The 12311-nt window shown below is 33.7% G+C and overlaps 1 protein-coding gene across 8 annotated transcripts in view; it reads left to right on the top strand.

The window, feature by feature from the left end:
* Positions 1-12311, top strand: part of LOC143052806 (potassium voltage-gated channel protein Shab-like) — a 127956-nt gene that overhangs the window by 81043 nt on the left and 34602 nt on the right. For all 8 annotated transcript variants that reach the window (XM_076225945.1, XM_076225926.1, XM_076225940.1 and 5 more), the window contains exon 3: positions 1735-2569. In XM_076225945.1, coding sequence (XP_076082060.1) covers positions 1735-2569 — 835 coding nt within the window. The remainder of the gene's footprint in view (positions 1-1734; positions 2570-12311) is intronic.

A 12311-nucleotide genomic window follows, 5' to 3' on the forward strand; every position in this document is an offset into this window, starting at 1 on the left:
GGGTACGTTATTTGCAACGTCATAGATAAGAAGTAATCGTTTAATCGTATCCTTTACAATGAACGGGGGTTATGTTGCAACGTCATTAGATCAGAAGTAATCGTTTGATTGTCTCTTACCGTGAAAAGAAGATAGTTTGCAATGTACTTAGATCAGAAGTAATCGTTTGATTGCCTCTTATCGTTAAAGGAAGATATTTTGCAATGTACTTGGATCAGAAGTAATCGTTTAACTGTTTACCATACCTAGCACGGGATTAACGTTGCAACGTCTTTAGATCATGTTTAAACGTTTAATTGTCCCCCTTACCATAAACGGGAATTATGTTGAAATGTTCTTCAAGTTAGATCAGAAGTCATCGTTTTTTTTTTTGCCTCCCTTGGTATGAACGGTGGTTATGTTGCCTAATGTTATCGATACATTGTATTTTGATTTTTTGGAATTATTACCAGTTGAGTGTGTATTTGGTGTAAGATTACATCAACATGTGTCCGGAAATCGGTATCATACAGTATCAATGTAGCAATGTAGTGTCATTTTACTGAATGATTGATTGTTGTTTACATTAAGCCAAGTTGTTCAATTTCGCTAACGGATTGATTGATTGTTGTTTGCATAATGACAAGTGCCTCAATTTCGTTAAAATGATGTACAATGTTTTTTATTATTCTCACAACCAGATGTAAGCAAAATGACTACTATACATTTTTGCTGAGAAAGTGTACGTCAGAGCCAAAAATCTGACCCCTTAATATAAGTCATTTCATCCAGTCATAAACAATAAATAAATAAATAAATTATCTCTAGTTTAAGAGGAAGCCACAACAGTTAATTACGACATATTGTCTTGGGGTTCTCAAATGATAATGGTAAATTAAAGAAGTATATAACATTTTTTATACACACATATCATATACAATATTATATATTTATTTATTTATGACGAAATTCACATATCAGTATACATTTTTCTAGAAAGCATATTTCTGGACAAGATGCAAGAGTTTTACAAATCTATATCTCATTTTGGTAAACTGTTCAATATTTGAGATTTAGTATACATATACATGTATTATTGAAACGAAAATGTGTTTTGGCTTTGGAGAATGTATCATTTTTTCATCAGCTGTGTGTGAATTATAATTCTGATTATTAAGCCTATAATACATTACTGATGATCGTATTTTGCTGTATATTTGTAAATGGATCATTAAAGCAGTTAAAATATATTGATTACTTTCTTTTACAATAACTGAAAAATCTAAACCAAATATGTACTGTACATATCAACTTTGTTTCTTACGGAACTGTAATTTATCTGCTTTGCGACTTCTTTAAATCCCTCCATTTTCTGTTGAAGGGAAATCAATGTTTGATTTTTATTACTTACTATCAGTGGTTTGTTATGCGGTAATCTATTTAGTTTATCTGTATTAGTTAACATTGAACGGAGTGGCAAAATAATCCATTTACAAGCAGGTTCTGTAGGGAACGTGCATTTAATTTGTGTTTCCAGTGGAATAAAGATGGAATATATGGTGTCCCAGTGGAATAAAGATAGAATATATGGTGTCCCAGTGTGCATTTTATGTTGTATCTGATTATGCGTGCAAGCGGTCAATAACATGGTGTATATTTGATTTCTTTGCATGCAATGTACATTATAGTTAATACTTGATTATTTCTGGGAATAACGATGTAAAAATAATTAACAAAGACGTGCTTATTTTCCAGCTCAGGACAAGGGCGTGAATCAGACGGAACAAGCAATCTATCATCAAGAAGCGCCTCGATACACTACGATTCTAAATGTAAAAGAGATTCTATTGCATTTGAGCCACAGGGTTGTTCTGTAAACACAAACAAATACCAAGCTCGACGGCAGCGGGATACATCAAAACCAGAAGTGAAAATAATACCTAATCCAAATTCATTATCAACGTCTGCATTACCACCGAATAGCTCGATCACATCGATGCAGATTGCTGCGGATATGGGGGTGACAGGAGAAGCTGGTACGGGAGCATATTATCCCTATATAGAAAGTGGACCCCCGGACCCTAATGCTATAATAAGGAGTAAGGAAATTTCTAAACGTGTTGTGTTAAATGTCGGTGGTGTTAAACATGAAGTGTTATGGAGAACATTGGATAGAATGCCTCATACACGACTTGGAAAATTGAAATTGTGTAATACACATGAAAGTTTGATGGAAATCTGCGATGATTATTCAATAGTTCATAATGAATATTTCTTTGATCGACATCCAAGGTCGTTTGCTTCTATTTTAAATTTTTATAGAACAGGAAAATTACATCTAGTGGAAGAAATGTGCGTATTGTCTTTCAGTGAGGATTTAGAATATTGGGGAATAGATGAACTGTACTTAGAGTCTTGTTGTCAACATAAATATTATCAAAGGAAAGAACATGTTTACGAGGAAATTAGAAAGGAAGCTGAGAGTTTGAGACAAAGAGATGAGGAAGACTTTGGAAGTGGAAAGTGTTCTGCATGGAGGTCAAAAATATGGGATCTTTTGGAAAAACCTACAACTTCTATGGCTGCACGTGTAAGTAAACCTTTGTTTTTTTTTCTTTCTTATTTTGCAGTTTTTATGTTCAAAATATCGTCTACACTTTTTTTATTTTCATTCCACACATATTCTGTAATTGCATTCATTATAGTTTTCATACTTGCACAAAATGTTGTATGATTTTACATCTGTCATCAGTCAACCATTCTTAAGTGGTGTATTATTTTGATTATACTGAAGAAAAAAATCACAGCCAAGAAAAATAATTTCATAGCTGTAGATATGACTCAGCATCGTGGAGTATGTAGCGTATCTCGTGTTTGGTAAATGGCTTCACACACTACATGACAGATGATGTAATACATAATAAATGACGTTTTTTTATCTTAGATTTTCTTGTTAATTACAAGTACAAATCATGATATTCTTGATATATACATCTATTATGTATAATATTCTGGCAACCAGTTTTTGAATTCAGGCATCTCTAGGGATGTTCTGTCTGTGCATTATAGAATAATAGCCTTCTTCCAAAGATGACTACCATTATCCTTATTATTCATTTATTGTCTTTAATTTATGCTGATCAAAGATAATTGTATTACGATAAGAAGCAGTACATCTGTTTTTACCATAATCTGTCGTTATCTATAAAACTGTAGATTTCTGCCAAGTTTTGGTGTGGGCGGCTGTGGCATACATCTTTTTGTTTAATCATCAAAGATGTTGTCAATATTGAAATATTCACACAAGAAATACACACAAAGAAGCATACTTTAAGACTGAGATGATTAGCATGCCGGTTTGGTTCCTGTCAGTTCAATGCATTTGTGATGTGTTTGTAATTTGTTTTTATGTTGTAAAGGCAATCTTATTTTCGATGTTAATTATAATTTAACGTCCAGAAGGTAGATTTAAAAAGACCGGTCATATTTTGACTGATACTTTGCTGTGTCTTTGTAACGTTGTATAAAAATAATAATGGAGAGTATCAGAATTGCTTCTGTTTTACGGAGGTTCCAAGATTTTCCCATTCTACACACCGAAGTCACAGGGTTATGTCAGAAAGATTGGGTTGGTTTGGGCCGACAACACGTTGTCAACTTGGAAACTTACCATTACGCTCTTACATGCTGAATGGAAAAGGTTGCCTTTATTTTAAATCGGTGAATTTTAGAATCACTAGGCTTAACAAAGAGAGTTGTTCCTATTACTTTGAAATGACCACTAACTTGGAAATCTCGTAACTGAAACTGACCAATTACCACCTATCATGTAATTTGCTGGTTATGACAATGCTTTGAGACCGATACAGTCGGTTTGCAAAATACTCAAACGAATTTGTTTAGTCATCTATGGTAGATAAAAATCGGTTAATGTAGAATTATAACATTCTTTTATACCGTGTTATGTTTTCGGTTTTTCTTTCAGTCACTTATTAATGTTCGACTAGCAGAAATGTCTTTTGTATCAATATAAACACAGAGACAAGCAAGCAACACAGAGACTAACTTGATGATTACAGAAAATTATTTTGGCAAAATTGTTTCTAATTACCTCAATGCTCTTTGTTCACGGAGAAAAAAAATATAATTTCATGCCATTATTTTATATAAAATGCTAATACTCATAATTACATCAACTATAATATAGTTTTCAACACCATAAAAAAAGATTAGCCTTGTATTAGGTTTGTTACTTGCTCGATCATTTAAATTGCATACAAACTATGGTGTCATTAATTTCTACAAACTTTCAATCGTGACATTTACCAGTTATTTAAGTATCTGACACGCATGATCAACACGATTGGTAACACTTGTACTTTGAAGTTTAAACCTTGTTGGGTTCGTTTTGGTCAGTGCCTAATTTTTGGCCTAATGTTTTGTCTTTTTGTCTTGATCAGCTATTATACTGTCTGTTCTTTTTCGACCAATTGATTGTGATTGTCTCGTCTGTATCTTTTTCATTTTTAACTCACCTGGCCTAAAAGGCCAAGTGAGCTTTTCTCATCACTTGGCGTCCGGCGTCCGTCGTCGTCCGTCGTCGTCCGTCGTCCGTCGTCCGTCGTCGTCGTTAACTTTTACAAAAATCTTCTCCTCTGAAACTACTGGTCCAAATTAAACCAAACTTGGCCACAATCATCATTGGGGTATCTAGTTTAAAAAATGTGTCCGGTGACCCGGCCAACCATCCAAGATGGCCGCCATGGCTAAAAATAGAACATAGGGGTAAAATGCAGTTTTTGGCTTATAACTCAAAAACCAAAGCATTTAGAGCAAATCTGACATGGGGTAGAATTGTTAAACAGGTGAAGATCTATCTGCCCTGAAATTTTCAGATGAATCGGATAACCCGTTGTTGGGTTGCTGCCCCTGAATTAGTAATTTTAGGGGAAATTTTGCTGTTTTTGGTTATTATCTTGAATATTATTATAGATAGAGATAAACAGTAAACAGCAATAATGTTCAGCAAAGTAAGATTTACAAATAAGTCAACTTGACTGAAATGGTCAATTGACCCCTTTAGGAGTTATTGCCCTTTATAGTCAATTTTTAACCATTTTTCGTAAATCTTAGTAATATTTTACAAAAATCTTCTCCTCTGAAACTACTGGGCCAAATTAATCCAAACTTGGCCACAATCATCTTTTGGGTTAGTAGTTTGAAAAATGTGTCCGGTGACCCGGCCATCAAACCAAGATGGCCGCCATGGCTAAAAATAGAACATGGGGTAAAATGCAGTTTTTGGCTTATAAATCAAAACCCAAAGCATTTAGAGCAAATCTGACATGGGGTAAAATTGTTTATCAGTTCAAGATCTATTTGCCCTGAAATTTTCAGATGAATCGGACAACCCGTTGTTGGGTTGCTGGCCCTGAATTAGTAATTTTAAGGAAATTTTGCTGTTTTTGGTTATTATCTTGAATATTATTATAGATAGAGATAAACTATAAACAGCAATAATGTTCACCAAAGTAAGATTTACAAATAAGCCAACATGACTGAAATGGTCAGTTGACCCCTTTAGGAGTTATTGCCCTTTATAGTCAATTTTTAACCATTTTTCGTAAATCTTAGTAATCTTTTACAAAAATCTTCTCCTCTGAAACTACTGGGCCAAATTAATCCAAACTTGGCCACAATCATCTTTTGGGTTAGTAGTTTGAAAAATGTGTCCGGTGACCCGGCCATCCAACCAAGATGGCCGCCATGGCTTAAAATAGAACATGGGGTAAAATGCAGTTTTTGGCTTATAACTCAAAACCCAAAGCATTTAGAGCAAATCTGACATGGGGGTTAAATTGTTTATCAGGTCAAGATCTATCTGCCCCGAAATTTTTAGATGAATCGGACAACCCGTTGTTAGGTTGCTGACCCTGAATTGTTAGTTTTAAGGAAATTTTGCTGTTTTTGGTCATTATCTTGAATATTATTATTGATAGAGATAAACTGTAAACAACAATAATGTTCAGCAAAGTAAGATTTACAAATAAGTCAACATGACCGAAATGGTCAATTGACCCCCTTAGGAGTTATTGTTCTTTATAGTCAATTTTTAACAATTTTCATAAAATTTGTAAATTTTTACTAACATTTTCCACTGAAACTAATGGGCCAAGTTCATTATAGATAGAGATAATTTTAAGCAGCAAGAATGTTCAGTAAAGTAAGATGTACAAACACATCACCATCACCAAAACACAATTTTGTCAGGAATCCATCTGCTTCCTTTAATATTCACATAGACCAAGGTGAGCGACACAGGCTCTTTAGAGCCTCTAGTTTGTGTTCTTACCACACTAATTTATTATGGCAAAATAATATCATTCAACTACAGTATATGCATGCACTGATATCAACAAAAAATTAGAAAATAACAATTATAATGATAAATCACAAAAGATGTATTATATTTCTATGCTGTGTCAATCTAAATTTTCGTCAGTAATCAGGTTGAAACGTATCTTTTAAAAAAAGAAAATACGGAAGATATCTATTGTAAAATATTCATTTGCCATTTGTGATGAATATCATAATCTCAGTTGTAAGTTAGGTATTCTCGTGTAATCAAGAACCCGCAGATGTGTCGGTGGTAATTAAGTTTGGCATACTAATGTACATATAACTTGAATAAACAAACACAATCACTGATTAAAAGAACGCAGATAAACTTACACCAATGGAAGGAAGGTTAATTGCAACCACGGCACGTGCAATCTTGATAAGCATACTAATTAATACATTGTTGCTAAGAAATATTATCGAATTCGAAATGATCAATTTCTTTTAGAACAGATTATGATGACTTCATGAATAAAAACAGATCAAATGTCGTCGTTGAAAAATACAGCTATTCAGCTCTTCTTGTAGATCCTTCAGTCGAAACCTTTTAACATTAAACTATTAAAATAAAATATTAAAAATCGATTAGCTATGTCCTGATCCAAAATTATTTCCTAATTATTCTCATCAAAAACATGAAAATAGCTTCATAGTCATTGTAAAAGATTAGGCTTTTTTTTCAAAAGTGTAGGTTGACATACTCGGCGTAATAAGGGTGCTGACATTTGAATAACCTTTGCCTGTCCCAAGTCAGGAGCCTATATGTCAGTGGTCGTCGTTTGTTATTGTCTTACATGTATTTATTTTTTGTTGATTTTTTTGATAAGTTTATTAGACCCTAAGTTTTCTCCTTCGGAATATTTTTACATTTGTGATTTTGGGGCCTTTTATAGCTGAATATGTGGTATGTGCTTTGCTCATTGTTGAAGGCCGTACAATGACCCATAGCTGTTAATGTCTGTGTCATTTGGTCTGTTGTGAAGTATTGTTTCATTGGCAATCATACCACAACTTCTTTTGTATATTTTCTACTTTTTGCACCACGTTCTGTCGCTAATGTAAAAAGTTGCCATGCTATGGCGTTACTTCCCCAATTTTACAACTGTTTGGATACTGTCTAAAGTAGAAGTTAGTACAGTTTTATGAAGAACTGTAAGTTTTTAAACAACATTCCTATACGTTTCGGCCATTACGGCCTTCTTCATTGGAAGAAATTACAACATTGAAACGATATGATATACATTTTCCATTTTTTTTTGCTATATACAGTTTGTTACTAATATATATATACAGTTTGTTACTAATATATATATATATATATATATATATATATATATATATATATATATATATATATATATATATATATATATATATATATATATATATATATATATATAGGAAATTAAGAAGATGTGGTATGATTGCCAATAATACAACTTTCCTACAGGGACAAAATGGCATAGACATTAACAAATATAGGTAACCATACGGCCTTCAATAATGATCAAAACCCAAAACACATAGTAAGCTATTTAAGGTCCCGTAACGACAAATGAAAAACAAATCAAACGAGAAAACTAACGGTCTGATTTATATGAAAAATAATGAACGAAAAACAAAAAAACGAATATGATGTACAGTGAGAAGCGGAAAACACTGAAATGCAGGATCTACCCTAGATACAGGCTTATACACAATGTGGCGGACTTATGCATATTTACTGGCGCCTCCCCTGACCTGGAACAGTGGTGCAACAGAACCGTATATATAAAAATCCGTTAAGAAGTACATATAGCTCATCAGGTTGAAACAAAGCACATAAAGGCTAGAACAAAAACATAAAAGACTCAATGTACAGATTTGAGAGACATTGCAGTTATAAATACAGAAAAAAGTAAAATCACAAAAAAATACTGAACTCTAAGGAAAATTCAAAACGGAAGGTCCCTAATCAAATGGCAAAAAAAAAACCTCAAACACATCAACCAAAATGAAAACAACTGTCATATTCCTGACTTGGTTCAGGCATTTTATGCTATAGAAAACGGTGGATTAAATCTGGTTTTATAGCTAGCTAAACCTCTCACTTGGGCAGTCATATAAAATTCCATTGTATAGATAACGATGTCAGAACAAGACAAAAAGACACTAATAGGTTAAAATAGGGATATAGCAGTCAACGTTGTGTTATCATCTAAATCGCTGTAAAACAATACAGCTATTTACCACGACACAATAACAATGCACAATGACGGGAAGTATGAGTACGGAGCCACATCACATGCAATAAAGAAACACAAAAAGGCACACAAGCAAATAAAATAGCAAAAATGAAATACAAGATTACAAAACTTATCATAGAATAATAACACAATGACGGGATATGTTAGAACAGAGACACGTCACATGCAAGAAAGAAACACAAAAAGGCACGCAAACAAAGCACATAAGCAAAAATGAAAGACAAGATAACGAAAATTATCATAGAACAATAACACAATGACGGGATATATAAGTACAGATCCACGTCAAATGGTTATCACCAACAGAACAGACCAAGTAGTAAAAGTAATATTCCAATTAGACAAACAAAAGAATACTATAAGTATAACACGCTATCAAGATGCTAAACAACGTTAGCACCCAGAATCTACACCCCAAGACTATCGTGTATTATTTGTGAAGTTGAAAAATACTTATCAACAAGTCTTGGTATCTTCCGATGAACTCTTTTAGAAAAAGGACGAGACGTTTTTTGACATATCCCTAGTTCATCAACTTTCTACTCAGATATGACGTTTTACAAAGTCTGAGTAGGAGCTGCAAGCTCTTGAATACCGAATAAGTTGGGAAATGTATATTCCATGTGCAGGTGAAGTTGCCGGGTATATTGCTTCTAAAGGGAAATTGATAATTTCAAAATTAAAATCGTCTCGTTTGTCATAGATTCTGGTATTGAGATTACCGTTTTTTATGCTTTGAAATAGAATGGACAATTTATTTTTTTAAATTATCGTGAGTCTCATCCATGCTTCAAAATTACATAAATGGTCTCTGCAGAGGATGGACAGAGGGTTTTGGCAATAATTATAGTTCACAGCAGAGAAACAATATTAAGTCCTTATTGATATACCGAATACATGGAATAGTCAAATATGTTTAATTTTGTTTTTCTTTGAAAATAACTCGACTCATTACTGAAACTGTATACAGCTAGCTTTAAAATCAAATACTAGTAATATGTCTCAAAATGCAACAAATATCTCTGTATGTTGGTACTCTTGACTCGAGGTTTAGGTGATTTCATTGAAAACAAGTGGTGATGATTAGTCCAGTAATGACTTTTTATCTATACAAGCTTTGTGAAATTACTTAATTGGGAATCTGATCTGGCCATGTGATCAGTTCATTTACAAGTCGTCAATAATATTAAATTTATTCTGTTTATATTGGTTAATCCATTATACATAATCCATATCTTACGTCGATGGAATAACAATGGACTGAATTTATTACTGGTAATTAACCAGTTTTCGTCATATTTGTACATAATAAATGATATTGTTCCAGGGAAAATTAATATTATTATAAATAAAAATTAATATTAATTGGCCGTTAACAGTAGATAAATACTAGTAGGATTGCCTGTGAAATATATTGCATGACGATCAACATTTATTCTAGAATATTGAAAATAAACTATTTTTGGGCCCTTTATAGCTTGTTGTTTGGTGTGAGCCAAGGCTCCGTGTTGAGGACCGTACTTTGACCTATAATGATTTACTCTTACAAATGGTGACTTGGATGGAGAGTTGTCTCATTGGCACTCATATCATATCTTCTTATATCTATTAAACAATTCAACATAAACATGCGATATATAAAACTTCTGAATTGCTATCCTCGTGGTTTAAAGGTGAGACTTAGAATGAACTACTCACACTGATGCACTAGATATATATTTTGTTTTAAATTGTCTAAAATAAACCACATACAAACAACAAACATGCTAGAAACATGCTAGAGATAAGTAAAAAAAACATTCGGGAAAATGTATCCACCGTATAAATAAAGGCAACAGAAACTATACTGCTGTTCAAAAGTAATCTTAATTTGTATCGCCGTCCGTATTTCGCGTTGAACAATAAGCCAGAATCCAACGCTTACCACCTGGACGGCCATTGTATGTCAGTCTCTGAAGGATTGCACTTAATTTCATTAATCATACTTCAAAATGAATATTTCTCGTTTAGGTAGTTGTTAACCAATCATAACGTTTAAACGAAAATTACCGATTGAGGCTACTAGTATGCTACTTTTCTCATAATAGGCCCATCGGGGCTACTAGTATGTCACCTTATCATACAAGGTCCAGTGCAGATACTAGTATATTACCTTATCATACTAGGCCCAGTGAAGATACTAGTATATTACTTTTCTCATATTAGACACAGTGAGGCTACTCGTATATCACCTTATCATCCTAGCCCTGGTGAAGGTACTCGTATATCACCTTATCATACTAGGCCTGGTATAGATATTAGTATATTACTTTTCTCAGACAAGGCCCAATGGGGCTACTAGTATATCACCTTATCATACTAGGCCCATTGAGGCTACTAGTATATCACCTTATCATACTAAGCCCAGTGAAGATACTAGTATATTACTTTTCTCATACTAGGCCCAATGGGGCTACTAGTATATCACCATATCATACTAGGCCCAGTGATGCTACTATAGTATATCACCTTATCATACTATGCCCAGTGAGGCTACTAGTATATCACCTTATCATACTAGGCCCAGTGAGGCTACTAGTATATCATCTTATGATACTAGGCCCAGTGAAGATACTTTTATGTTACCTTTCTCATAATAGACCCAATATGGCTACTAGTATATCACCTTATCATACTAGGCCCAGTGAAGATAACTTATGTTACCTTTCTCATAATAGACCCAGTGATGCTACTGGTATGTTACCTTTGTCATATTATGCCGACGAGGCAACTATTATACTACTTTTCTCACACTAGGCCAAAACGAGCCTACTAGTATATTACATTTCTCACACTAAGCCCAGTGAGGCCCATCGACTGGTTTCCCAACTGTGAACAACATCGCTTCGGAAGACGCATGTAACACATAAATCATTCTGTATAGGAGAATCTGGTATTCCCTCATGTCCCCGTCATACCAATATGCTCATGTAAGCAAATTAAAAATGCCAATTTTGTTTAGAGCTATGATTATTCGATCGATTGATAACCTAATGGGAACGTGATTATATAGCTGACCTTCTAGCCACGTACAGTCTAGCGATACTGTCCGCTGTGGGATTTGTTATAATTAATGCGACTTCCTGTAAGAACTACTTTTATCAAGTTATGAAAAGAAAAACTGTAGCAGAATGAAAGAAAAATAATTATTATAAATAATTATACATCTGAAAGCTAATTAGTGTCTTGTTCTTGGTTAATTATACACGATGGCGGCCACATTACAGTCGAAAGATTGGCATGAAGGGAAATTATCAGTGAATTAAGGACAGCATATAAAGGGAAGCTGAAGAATATAGTCTAGTTGTTTCGCGTAAATTCAGTACATTACAACAGTTTTACACGTTATGAAGAAAAATCTTTCAGAAAAAAAAAAAAACTGTTTTGTAAACAGACTTTCAGGAGCCTGTAGTTCAGTGATTGTCGTTTGTTTATGTGTCACATATTTGTTTTTCGTTCATTTTTTTTTATATAAATAAGGCCGTTAGTTTTCTCGTTTGAATTGTTTTACATTGTCATTTAGGGGCTTTGTCTAGCTGACCATGCGGTATGGGCTTTACTCATTGTTGAATGCCGTACGGTGACCAGAACGTTATTAATTTCTGTGTCATTTTGGGCTTTTGTGGAGAGTTGTCTCATTGGCAATTA

This window comes from Mytilus galloprovincialis, chromosome 1 (genome assembly GCF_965363235.1).
Source record: "Mytilus galloprovincialis chromosome 1, xbMytGall1.hap1.1, whole genome shotgun sequence".
Lineage (NCBI taxonomy): Eukaryota > Metazoa > Mollusca > Bivalvia > Mytilida > Mytilidae > Mytilus > Mytilus galloprovincialis.